The sequence below is a fragment of the Maniola jurtina genome, chromosome 10 (assembly GCF_905333055.1).
Source record: "Maniola jurtina chromosome 10, ilManJurt1.1, whole genome shotgun sequence".
Lineage (NCBI taxonomy): Eukaryota > Metazoa > Arthropoda > Insecta > Lepidoptera > Nymphalidae > Maniola > Maniola jurtina.
In genome coordinates, this window is record NC_060038.1 from 3,173,488 (window position 1) to 3,187,924 (window position 14,437).

General features: G+C 34.5%; 1 protein-coding gene across 2 annotated transcripts in view; it reads left to right on the forward strand.

Moving 5' to 3' along the window:
- The window catches only part of LOC123869030, a 28,992-nt gene extending 14,822 nt beyond the window's left edge, over positions 1-14,170 (forward strand). For both annotated transcript variants that reach the window (XM_045911757.1, XM_045911758.1), the window contains 3 exons: positions 4,975-5,091; positions 7,450-7,498; positions 12,995-14,170. In XM_045911757.1, coding sequence (XP_045767713.1) covers positions 4,975-5,091; positions 7,450-7,498; positions 12,995-13,036 — 208 coding nt within the window. In that variant the 3' untranslated portion in view covers positions 13,037-14,170. The remainder of the gene's footprint in view (positions 1-4,974; positions 5,092-7,449; positions 7,499-12,994) is intronic.
- Positions 14,171-14,437: the final 267 nt, after the last annotated feature.

Consider the following 14,437-nt stretch of genomic DNA (forward strand, 5'->3'; position numbering starts at 1 on the left):
AGATCAGATTTTAGTTTTAAAATCTGGTCTGATCGCAATAAAATATTCCAAGTTTGGAAGTTACCAAATGGGATAAATTCAAAGAATGCCAAAAATTAAAATTAAAAAATTGGCGTTGATAATATTTTGTCTATTAAAACTAAGCTACAAAAGTCATGAACGTCTGGTTTGGGATTCTTCTAAGTTGAGTTTTCTATGTAAAATCTGGAATCTCTATAAGGTAAACAAAGCGCTTAAGAGGGCTCTCTCCGTCACTCGTTTCATACAATCGTAGTTCCAATTTCATTTGAATATTAAGCAACCAAAGTCCATGAAATTTTGCAGACATATTCTAGACTCTAATATCTATGTCTGTGGTTATCCAGATTTCTGTTAAAATATTCGGTTTCAAAGTTACGCGGTCTTAAAAAATTTCATACAAATCTTTGAGCCCCTGTAATTTTAAAACTACATATTTTTAGAAAAATCTAAAGCACCACAGACACAGATATTAGTTTTAGAATATGTCTGCAAAATTTCATGGACTTTGGTTGCTTAATATTCAAATGAAATTGGAACTACGATTGTATGAAACGAGTGACGGAGAGAGCCCTCTTAAGTACCGGTAAGCTAGAGAAGACGCCAAACCACCTTCGTAAAGTCGTATTGTCACTGAACATAATTATGTTTCTTTTCCAACACCAGTGTCTTGAAAATAATAAAAGTTTCACCTTTAAAACTTTAATACTTATAGTTGGAACACAAGGAATAGTACTGTTTGAACTATAATCTAGTTTCTTGAAGTTCCTGTTGCAACTCAGGTGTCATTTGTTTATTTCTTTATACCACCTGCCGACTTTCCAGGAAGCTAGGTATAAGAACTACGCAAGTGAAGTTGAAAGAAACTCTACTATAGAGTTACTACTTCTTATTGCGTATGAGAGCAATGGCTAACGAATCATTTTTTTTAAACTATTTATGTTTATTGACCAAGATATTTGTACCTAGACATATTAGGCTTTAGTAGATATGAAGTATTTGGATATCTGTAGGGTGTCACGAACGGTATTTAGAATCTACGGACGTTTTTACCCAGTATCTTGTTTTTTTCAAACAAAGTCGAAGAAAGAGAGGGAGATGTTACTGTGTTTTTAAGAGGATTTCAATGCGATTTTTATTAAGATCATTAAAATATTATGTTACCAGAATACCTATTTAAAAGTTTTTAGTAGGTGAATTTTTTAGTATATTCACAACCAAAGCAGATGAAATCGCAGTAGGAAATTGTAAGTTAGTTTATGAAAAAATTTAAAGGTATAAAATTCAGGAGATACCTATTATGTCACTATTTTTGTTGCTAAAACACTTTTAGCACGAGTAGAATGTAATTTTACCGTTCAAGACTCTTTCCACCACAATTTTATATTCCAATCGCTTAGAGCTTACTAATGGTGAAACACGTTATTACAAAATGTTTCTTACGTGACGAATTTATCGTACTTTCTACAGCTGGCGTAAGCTATAAGAAATAGCGGTTAATGCCACACAATTTTATGTGCCACAATCAATGCAAGTAAAAGAAGTATAAAAAAAACTGAAACACTTAAAAAATTCTAATAGTGACACTTAGCGGTTGTAAAAAAGTAGAATCGGCACAACAAGGTTAATAAGTGAGATTTTACTAACATACAATCATGATAATTTTACAGTACCCTCTACTAGGTAATCAGATTAACTCAAACTAATCTCTGTGGGTCCTTTCCGTCCTCAGCTATGGTGCTGAAACATGGACACTGACAAACGGTCTTGTCCACAAATTCAAAGTTGCTTAGCGAGCTATGGAGAGTTAGGAGTTTTCCAGAGGGATTAGATCCAAAATGAGGAGATCCGCAGGAGAACCAAGTTCACTGACATATCCCAAACTATTAGCAAGCTGAAGTGGCAGTGGGCAGGCTATGCCCATCGTAGAGGCGATGGCCGTTGGAGCTGGAAACTAATGCCTTGTACCAACTCTAACGTTATAATACGAAGCTTTTCAAACTTTCAGTGAATGCTTTAAAAACCGAAGTCTTTCTTTGTGAAGAACTTCATGGAAATGCGTATAGAATACTAAATTACTTAATGTGAAAATTAAGCACCACGATAATCCTAGAAAGTTGCAAATAATGCCATTTCACAATACCATATTGTAGGTAGGTAATTTATGGCCATCATTATCAATAGCATTTTATCAACCCTAACCATAGATTTAACATAACTTTGAGATTATTATGGAAAACTCTCAGGCATGTATCCTCATGATGTTTTCTTTACCGTTAAATGATAAATAGCTTAAAATGTTCTTACTACCTTCAAAAAGTTAGAGGTACATGTCTGAGATCGAACTCGGGACCCCTAATAGGTATCTGGCGTCTTAACCACTAAGCTATCAATGCTCTCATTTATTGCATCTGTAATTAAATGTGTGTAGAAATTATTTATGTTGTTTTAGAACGGTAGTGATCAAAGGTACCGACCCACGTAAAATCTTTTGGTCCCAACAATGTGTGCTTATCGTAATTTCCGTGAGTGACGGATGCTGTTGCACTTTAGCAAAGACTACAGCTTCTTAGATTAGATAGGCAGACACGAGGCAGACATTAATTAATCTACATACTTAAGTACTTATACAAATAAAAGCATAAACTGACTGACAAAATAAATAATAATGTATCAATATTAACCATTTTTAGGGGTCCGTACCACAAAAGGAAAAACGGAACCTTTAGAGGAACACTTTGTTGTCTGTCTGTCCGTCTGTTCGTCTGTCCGTCTGTCCGTCTGTCGTGTCTATGAAATTTAGCAGGTAGGTAGGTCTTATAGCACGTCATGTAAAGGAAACAATCTGAAAACCGTAAATTTGTGGTTACATCACAAAAAATAAATTAAAATGTGTTCACGAACACATATTAGAATTTTCAATTGTCAAAGTAAGATAACTATATCAAATGTGGTATCATATGAAAGAACTTTACCTGTAGGTACATACTAAAACTGATTTTTATTTATTTTTATGCAACAGTTTTTGATTTATCGTGCAAAATGTAGAAAAAATACCCGAGTACGGAATCCTCGGTGTGCGAGTTTGACTCGCATTTGGCCGGTTTTTATTAGAAATGGTGAAATAGATTCGTCAATGAAAAACGGTTGAAACCACAGGGACTAGAATATAAATGAGCCTTCGTAGCTGTGGTAGGCCCATAATAAAGGAGGAGAATTGAGACGCGTCTTACAACCATCTGTTTGGCGATGTGACGAAAATGTTTGTTGTTATAGTAATTTTTTACTATTTTTCCTTGTTTCATATATTTTAGTGGCTAACGGGAGGCAATTTATCCCAAACAAGCGTAAAATGCAAGGTGTTACGAGATATCGGTGTATCGAGGTGTACCACAAGGATCAAGTTGTGTACCGCATTTTTTTTTATACAAGAATAGAAGCAAACAAGATTAATAATTTATTTAAGTTAAAAAAATTGCAATAATAAACTCAGCTAAACTGTATGGCAAATGTCAACATCCATTTCCACAAGTGTGAATTAAAAATTTATAACACCCCCGACAAGTGAAGGTTACAGTAACTAGAAAAGAGCTGATAATTTTCAAACGGCTGAACCGCTTGGACTATACATAAAAACACTTTCGATCAAGCCACCTTTCAAACAAAAAAAAAACTAAATTAAAATCGGTTCATTAGTTTAGGAGCTACGATGCCACAGACAGATACACAGATACACACGTCAAACTTATAACACCCCTCTTTATGGGTCGGGGGTTAAAAGTGCATTCAAGATACACGCGGTTGCATCACTACAAAAAGTCGCAGTTGTCCTGTGTAGTCATAAATTATGTAGACCTACCTTGGTTCTTCACACTAATATTATAAAGGCGAAAGTTTGTATGTGTGTGTGTGTATGTTTGTTACTCCTTCACGCAAAAACCACTAGACGGATTTGGCTGAAATTTGGAATGGAGATAGGTAATATCCTGGATTAGCACATAAGCTACTTTTTATCTCGGAAAATCAAAGAGTTCCCACGGAATTTCGAAAAAACCGAATTTCACGCGAGCGAAGTCGCGGGCATCGGCTAGTCATTTAATAAATCCGTCAAGTGCTACGCTAATGAGCGACATATAATCACCGATAAATAGGTATAACAGTATCGTGATTACTGACGGCTTTGCAGTTTGCGTACACGTTAGATAAGATTGGATTCGAGTTTGAGCAAACAACTTATATTGCTAATTACCTAGTTAAGCATTGCGTGACGGGAACTACGGAAAGTTTTATTATTAAACTTCCTATTTATTTACTTATTTGATAACAACTTAGCTATTGACTTTGATTTCTGATGGTAAGTAACAATGCATTTTAAGAGGGAGGGCCAAGTTACAAGTTAAAACCTTCAATAATAAAAAACCGGCCAAGTGCGAGTCAGACTCGCGCACTGAGGGTTCCGTACTCGGGTATTTTTTCCAACATTATTAGCACGATAAATCAAAATCTATTGTGTATAAAAATATATAAAAATCTGTTTTAGAATGTACAAGTAAAGCCCTTTCATATGATACCCCACTTAGTATAGTTATCTTGCTTTGAAAATTGAAAATAATAATTATTATTTGTCCATGAACAACACATTTTACCTAATTTTAATTTTTGTAATGTAACCACAAATTTACGGTTTTCGGACTTTTTCCTCCGCTTGTGCTATAATACCTACCAGTCTGCCAAATTTCATGATTCTAGGTCAACGGGAAGTACCCTACAGATTTTCTTGACAGGCACGACAGACGGACATTAGGACCGACGGACAGACAGACAGATAGACAACAAAGTGATCCAATAAGGGTTCCGTTTTTCATTATGAGGTACGGAAACCTAAAAATCAGTATCGTACTTTGGTCCCGTAGTGTTGTGAATGCATATCATATCGATATACCGATACATTGGCAGGATTGACCGCCGCGACGTTTCGGACGGGGACTTCAGCCCGGGCTCGTTAGATCGCGCGGTGCGGCTCCTCCAGCTGCAGAAACTAGACCGCATTTACTCCTACCACAATCGACCAAGGTACGATATCGATGTTTCCACAAATCTTACTAATACCCCAATCTATATATGTAAAAGGAAAAACTGACTTACTGACTGATCTATCAACGCCCAGCTCAAACGATGCGACTGAAGTTTGGCCTGCAGATAACTATTATGATGTATAAATCATGATCATAGTACAAAAAAAAACCTGTTTCATGACAATCGGAACAGAAGGTTAAAAAAAAAAATGCCGTGTTAAGCTATAGGTACAAAGTCTCCGATAACCATGTCGGAGGGTTGCCAGCAAAACATACATAAAAAAAAAACTATCATGATGTAGACATCCGCTAAGAAAAGATTAATAATTAGATAAGGCTAGCTTTAAGTTTTATTGTAATATTTACATTAAAAAAAAATCAGATAGAAAAGATTTTTGAAAATTCAACCCCTAGTAAACGACTGAGTGAGCTATCAACGCACAGCTCAAACTATTGGATGGATCGGGCTGAGGCATGCAGATAACTATTATGAAGTAAACATCCGATAAGAAAAGATTTTTGAAAATTCAACCCCTAAGAGAGTAAAAAACTGACTGACTGATCTATCAACGCACAGCTCTAACTACTTCACGGATCGGGCTGAAAGGCGCGTTGGTAGCTATTATGATTTAGACATCCAATAGGAAAAACTTTTTGAAAATTCAACCCCTAAGGGAGTAAAAGACTAACTGTCTGAGCTATCAATGCAGAGTTCAATTACTGGACGGATTGGGCTGGACATGCAGATGGCTATTATGACGTAGGTAGGTACAACCGATAGTAAAGAAGTTATGAAAATTTACCCCCTAAGGCGGTAAAATAAAAATAGAATATTGATTTTGATTTCAAAGTTAAGTTTGTAGACCAGTGGTTCCCAAAGTTGACTGGGCTACGACTCATCTGATTTAAGTTTACACACTCGGGACCCACCTCTAGGAAATTTAAGCGTTAGCAATATTGATAAAGGACTTTTGAAATAAACTGTTTTAATACAATCTTTTATTACTTAATTATATAAATTTAATGGGAAGGATGAAATTGTTTCCTATGTTTCGCCATTACAGTTTTGACATCAACTTCAACTTTAGTTACTTTTAATCGCAGTGAGTTTGATAAGTCCAATTTATTTCGGTATTTAGTTTTAATTCGGACGGTTGGTACTATAGGCAGGGCCCACTCAATATTCGCTCGCGACCCACCAGTGGGTCGCGACCCATAGTTTGGGAAACCCTGTTGTAGACATTAAGTTTATAGATTGACTTATAACTATATAGTAATAAGTCAATCTATCTTTCTTATTGTCTTAATATCTAATATATAATATTATTATAGAATATAATATTATAGATTGTCTTAATATATAATATTATAGAAGATTAAAATAAAATAAAAATATATTGATTTTGATTTTAAAGCTAAGTTTATAGACATTACGTAAGAGAAAACTGACACCAATTAAAATCTAAAAGTAGATAAATTAAAGAAGTTTTGTACACATGGAAGCAATACCAATTAGAACATGTTTAAACAGTATATCGAGTAGGTATTTCAAGTAAAACACGAACTGCATCGGTTCACTAATTAAAACTATTTACCGTTCGCTGCGGGGCGTTTCTAAGAGATGTTTGAAAACTGTCTTTGAGCTTCATTTATAGGTGAATAAACAGAGTTCCTTCTAATTGGTACACAGAATACATTACATTTATTGACAATTGCTACTGCAATTCAGGTTAGCTTATTTCTATTTTAGATACTTGCCATCTTTAACCACCAATTAAAATTGCGGTTAAGTATTTTTGTTCTTATATCAGAAAGCAATTCCACTTCTGACAATAATAATTTAGTTGCCTCCGTGTCTTGATTTTGATTTCTGCTGGGTAAACTACCGTGTATGTATTCATCTATAACTTTAAGTGAATTTCAACGCAGTTTTCACCGACGTTTTAACAGGGCTCTCTCCGTCACTCGCTTCATACAATCGTAGTTCCAATTTCATTTGAATATTAAGCAACCAAAGTCCATGAATTTTTGCAGACATATTCTAGAAACTAATATCTGTGTCTGTCGTGTTTTAAATTTTTCTAAAAATATGTAGTTTTAAAATTACAGGGGCTCAAAGATTTGTATATAAATTTTTAAGACCGCGTAACTTTGAAACCGAATATTTTAACAGAAATCAGGAAAACCACAGGCATAGATATTAGTTTCTAGAATATGTCTGCAAAATTTCACGGACTTTGATTGCTTAATATTCAAATGAAATTGGAACTACGTTTGTATGAAGCGAGTGACGGAGGGACCCCTCTTAATGTTTTAATTTTTTTTTTTAAATTAATTTAAATCTCCTTGTTAACAGGTACGGGAAACGCTCCGAAGCTACGTCGAACTGGGCCAAGGATCTTGAAGTAAGCATAGCATAAAAGCTTTGTGGAAGTTTTACAGTTACTAAAACCGCTTTGTAAAGGCCTAATCCGTCCCCAAAGGGTAAAAACGGAGCCATATTAATGTCACTCTTCTGTCTGTCTGTTACTAATTCGAAGGAAAAAATATATGTACATACCTGCATATAGTTAATATTAAGGAAAAAATATAAAAAGAATTAAGTAAATATATATATTTTTAGAGGTAGGCTAAAATAATAATAATAAAACTGTGTGTCTGTCTATCTGTCTGTCTGTCACCATGGCCTGGGTGCGACGGATTAAACCGTCTAAGGTTTAAATAACTTTTCCTGGCTCTAGTTGAATATTTTAACATGATATTAACAAAGTAAATTAGTCATAACATTTTATATCAGATTTTTTTACAAGGAAATTTTTTTTCCAAGTTTATTTTTATTAAAAATTACATCGACTGTGCTAACACAAACGCCCGAAAATTAAGGACTATTTTTTCGGATCAAAGAAGTTCATTTTCTAAAGTACACTCTGCTATAAAACTGTGGACGCGATGAAAATTTTTCACAGCATCAAAATAAGGAATTACTTTTCATCATCACTCTGCTAACAGTCGAATACCTAGTTAAGAAAAATATTGCTTGCCTATTTGCAGCCTTTAACAAACTTGGTACCTAAGTGAATAACTTTTTAGAGTTCTCTGCGCACAATTTAGCTATAGATAATAATCATATTACATAGGACGGTTTTAGCTGAAATTCGGAATGGTGATAGATAGGCTATTTTTCACTCCGGAAAATCAATGAGTTCCAACGGGATTTAAAAAAACTTTTATCCACGCGAACGAAGTCGCGGACATCAGCTAGTAATATTATAACTGTGATAGTTTGGATGTTTGTTACTCCTTCACGCCACATTGACAGAACCGATATGATTGGGAATACTTATACTCTGAATTAACATAGGTACCTATAGGCTACGTTATAACCCGGAAAATCAAAGAGTCCCCGCGAGATTTTTAAACGAAGTCGTGTCTATCTTGAAGTAGTAACAATAACCAAGAAACGTTTCGTAGCTATCTGACCAGTGTAACGATGGGTTAAAATGACAACGTCTGAATACAAATTACTGTCTTTGATTTAATTAACACGCTTATGACCAACATTTACTAATTACAAAGATCTGTTTATTGGAAACAGATCTTGGAGACAGTTTTCTAAATGTACCTAAGTGTATAAAAAAAAAGGTGACTGATCTGTCAACGCACAGGTCGAAGATCTACTGGATGGAGTTTTTCTTTTACTTGTGCTATAAGACCTACCTAGAACCTACTTGCCAAATTTCATGATTCTAGGTCACCGGGATATACCCTATAGGTTTTCTTGACAGACACGACATACAGGCAGACAGACAGACAACAAAGTGATGCTATAAGGGTTCCGTTTTTCCTTTTCAAGAAGGCTAAAAACATTACTACCTACTCAGAATGTCACGTAGGTAGGATGTAGCGTTAGGTGTCTAGAGAAATCCTTCTTCACAACAATCATTTATTGGATATTGCATTAGGTTGCATATGAAAAGGGATTTTTAAATCGCTTATGCGGTACTGAGCGACCACAATATGCGGCTGTATATTGCAATATTGCGTTCCGTCTGCCGTTTATTCCAGGATATACTTATGATCGCTATTATGACATCTTATTTGGTTCCATAATGTTTCTGCATTATTTCTGGTGAGCGGCTTCGGCTGTGGCTAGTTACCAACCATCCTACCGGCATAGCCGTGCCGCCAAGCGATTTAGCATTCCGGTTCGATGCTGTGTAACCAAAGGGGTAGGGGGTATAATGAAAACTGCCATACTCCTTCCGGGTTAGCCCGCTTCCATCTTAGACTGCATCATCACTTACCACCAGGTGAGATTGCAGTCAAGGGCTTTGTATCTGAATTAAAAATAAAATAAAAGAAAATTTTATTTGGAAAAAAGATTTTAACTGTTGACAAAGTCAGTGTCAATTTACAATTGTATAATGATATAATATGTATGTAAAAAAAGAAAATAATGTTAATAATCCCTTTTTACCATTTGATTCGATCATCAATGATAGGTACATTTTTTGTTATAACAAAAATGGTCGTATTTTTTGTTAACAGGGCTCTCTCCGTCACTCGTTTCCACTCGTTTCATACAACCGTAGTTCCAATTTCATTTGAATATTAACCAACCAAAGTCCATGAAATTTTGCAGACGTATTCTAGAAACTAATATCTGTGTCTGTGGTGTTTTAGATTTTTCTAAAAATATGTAGTTTTAAAAGTACAGGGGCTCAAAGATTTGTATGTAAATTTTTAAGACCGCGTAACTTTGAAACCGAATATTTTAACAGAAATCTGGAAAACCACAGACATAGATATTAGTTTCTAGAATATGTCTGCAAAATTTCATGGACTTTGGTTGCTTAATATTCAAATGAAATTGGAACTACGATTGTATGAAACGAGTGACGGAGACGGCCCTCTTAAACCTGCTCCATTCTACACATTCATCCAAAGTATTCGGTCTCTTTGTAATTTTTATAATTTGTTTAAAACATACTTTATTTAAAGATGCTCTATAAATCCTTAACTTACTTACAAGTTTAATTTCGTAATACAGCTTTTAACTTCAAGAGAGATAATTTTTCAAGTTGGCTTTACGGCTTCATGAAAAAGAACCTAGTAACTAGATGAATATCTACGATTCGGACTAGGCGGGTTTAGGTTTTTAAAAAATCCCATGATAATTCTTTAATTTTCCGGGATAAAAAGTATTTTATCCCGGGATGCAAGCTCTGCCAAACATCAATGTCGGTTAAACTGGTACCTAGGTCCCTACCATAAAAACCATGAAAAGTTGACAGCAGACGGATTGGATTTATTAGAGCTACTAAGCTTAAATAAAATCCCGAATAGCTGGAACTCGTAGGTCGCAATTTACATAATATTACGTTAAAGTCATTAACGGGTTTTCATCGGAAATAGTTAACTGAATTATTTCCTTGCGTATCGTTAAATTAAATTGTGACTTAATATTGTTAGAATCGGTTCGCTTCTCCCACAAAGCTGGCTCGCTTTGAAACGATTGAGTTTACTACACCCATGTTAAACATTTTACTTCTATTTGGTTAGGTAGTTTAGATTTTGATAAAGGGGATTGATCCAGTTACTAGCAGCCAAAATTATAATAATAATAATCGTTCCTGTCTGTTATCATTTTGTTGATAAGTTACGAAGCAACGTTGTTATTGTTAAAAACCATATGGTCTTTTTAGAGTTTGTACCTGAAAAAGAAAAAAGGAACCCTTGTAAGATCACTTAGTTGTCTGTCTGTCTATCATGTCTGTTAAGAAAACTTATACGGTAGGTACTTCCCGTTAAAGTTGGGTAGGTCTTATAGCTTGTGCTGTGTAAAGGAAAAAATCCGAAAACCATGAATTTGTGGCTACGTATCATAATTTTGCACAGCTCAAACTACTGGACGGATCGGTCTGGGCATGCAGATAACGATTATGATGGAAACATTCGCTAAGAAGGGATTTTTGACTAGAAGATGCCCGCGGCTTCGCCCGCGTGGATTTCGGTTTTTTAAAATCCCGTAGGAACTCTTTGATTTTCCGGGATAAAAAGTAGCCTATGTGCTAACTGCTAATCCAGGATATTATCTATCTCCATTCCAAATTTCAGCCAAATCCATTCAGTAGTTATTGCGTGAAAAAGTAACAAACATACAATCACACACACACACACACACACACACACACACACACACACACACACACAGACACACACACACAATCACACACACACACACACACACACAAACACACATACACACACACACACACACACACACACACACACACACACAATCACACACAGACACACACACACAATCACACACACACACACACACATACAAACTTTCGCCTTTATAATATTAGTGTGAACTGTGAAGCCTATCTATACATTTCTTATTAAAACCAGAACAAACATAATTACATAAAGAACAATAATTCAAAAACTATAATTAGTTTGAGTAACAAATATTCCCTGGAGTTATTATGATTTATACATTTAATAGGTATGTATCTATTTTGATTTGGCTTTAATATGATTCTTTGCTTATAATGATTTTGATCCCTCAACGCCTCAAGAGGATATATCACGAAAATTATCTAATTTCGTTTTATATTAGAAAACACAAAACTATTTAAACTTTTGCGATTAACTTACGTAGCATTATATTCACTTGAACCTCAAATAAGATTTTAATTTTAGAGAATGGTTTGTCGTTTTGTTGTTTCTCAAAAGTGTTATACTTAGTTAGTATCAAGGCTAATAGATTAATAATAATTAATTGTTGGTTTTCACTATTAAAAAAATCCATATGCATCATTTGAAAATTGGAACAGTTCTTCGAAGAAAATAATATGCCAAAGCATATTACTTACCTATCGATATATTTAAGTTTAAGGAAATAATATTAAGTTTGCAAATATATTTAATAAATATTAATGGGGACTTATGATATGAAATTAATGAGATGACTTCAAATAAATTGTTTGTAGATAGGTATATAATTTAGTCTAGTTTTGTGTTAACTATTTTTTTTATTAACTAACCTAATTTGAGTTGGTTTTCTTTCGATACTACATTTCTTAATGAAAGGTTTGACGAAATCAAGGAAATGTTAGAGCAAACAAGCAACGCGATGTTTGAATAGTAGCTAAGTAGGTAGCGTGATTTTCACAAAGACGTTAAATATTTCTTATAATCAAGTCTACTTACTATATGCTTAGTCCTCTTATGCTTAATGTACAGGGCGCATGTAATCCATGCAAGTGTTTCAACTTGCGCGAACTACTTGCACCATTATAAGGTACAGAAAAGTAAGGTACCTACAGGTATATCGAAATATTTTTATTCTATTTAAATTCGCTCAATAAGATCTGGTGGTAAGCTGCAGCCATCGTACCAATCTATAACCGTGTCGCTTTGAGATATTATATGGTAATGGACCACACTGAAATCCACTAAAAAGTGTAAAATTAGACGCGTATTGTAACTTTGTTAGGGTTCGTACCTCAAAAGGAAAAACGGATCCCTTACAGGATCACGTTCCCTTCCCGTTAACCTAGAATCATGAAATTTGGCAGATAGGTAGGTCTTATAGCACAAGTACAGGAATAAATGTGAAAACCGCGAAAAACAGTTAAAATATGTTTCAATTTTCAAAGTAAGATAACTATACCAAGTGGGGGGGGGGGGGGGGATCATAATATGAAAGGGCTTTAACTGTAAATTCTAAAACAGATTTTTATTTATTTTTATGCACAATAGTTTTTGATTTATCGTGCAAAATGTTGGAAAAAATACCCGAGTACGGAACCGTCGGTGCGCGAGTCTAACTCGCACTTGGCCGCTTTTTTAGTTAAGTTTAATTTATTAAATATCACTTTTGTTTACAGAAGCCGGATATACCAGCCTGGTTGGCTTACGCCAGGAGATGAGGGGCGCAATGCCATCGAGTCAACATTAACTAAAACAAACTATCATACTTTACGCCGCTCATCATAGCAGACAACAATATTGTGTTTCCATCCTTTCATACTAAATCTAAATCATTAGCCAATAAGTATTTTATTGAGCCTCATTTATATGAAGATAGTTTCTCGTCTCAAAGATAGGGTAATTTTTTTCTTGGACTTGAATAATTTGGTCCTGTAGAAACGTGTAAACTAATTAAATAGGTAATATTGTGCGTTGTATTGTAGGGAATAAATCACTTATATACCCGTATTCACAAACGTTACTAAAGAGATCTCATAAGTGTGCTCGAACGCACAGCGTCGGTTCCACCAATCAGATGACTCTATAACGTCAATTTAGAATGATCTGATTGGTGGAACCTACACTATGCTTTCGAGTGCACTGTGAGACCTCATAGTAATGATTGTGAATACGGCCGTTAATCTACTTCATTACAAGTTTTGGATTTTTGTTTGACCATAAACAAATGCAATTTTGTAGAATAGATTTGTCAATCACTAGCTCAAGCGAAATTGCTCAGTCTACAATACCGTCGCAATGTCGCCTGCCTACTGGTTTTTTACCCGACTGCGGCAAAGCTAAAAGGAAGGGTTATGATTTTAGCAGTCTATGTATGTATGTGTATAGGTTTTTATCGGATATATTTTAGAGAGTGTGCTCAAGAACTCCACAATCTTATTCTTCCTTCACTCTTTCTACTCACACAAAACGTTTTGTTTAAAGTTTCTGATACGAATCGCTTAGGTTTTGAAACTGTCTAAAGATAAGTATATCTACTTTTTGCTACAAAACTTAGTAGTTAGAAACTATCTTCGTATGAACGAGGCGTAAATTTAAAGGTCATCCTTATTCATATAATTTTTATTTATTTACTTTAAATAAATGTGCCAATTATTGTAATAATGATTATAAAATTAATGTCAAGTCTATTACTAGTCAATTGATATCTATTAGACTTTATACCTATTTATATATTATCTACTTACCATTGATAGAACTTAGTTTGTAACATCGAATGTTCCACCTTCAGTAATTAAATTAATCATTAAAATGTTATAAATACAGGCAATTGATAAAAAGTAATTTGAAATTGTTGTTGTTATTTTATTTCACCCTTTTGTTTAGTTATTTTTTGAAGTCTTAGAATTAGGGAACCTTAACTTATTTCTCGTATTAGATACCTAATCTCTATGCCCTATTGAACTAAGGCCTATGATGATAGAACCCATAGATATTATATAAATAGCCGGCATAGAACTTTAACTCAATAATATTGAAACAATCAAATTACAAATCTAGTAAGCTAATCATAATTTCTGAACCGTTGATTTTGTGTAGGAAAATGTTACAGTTCGTTAACT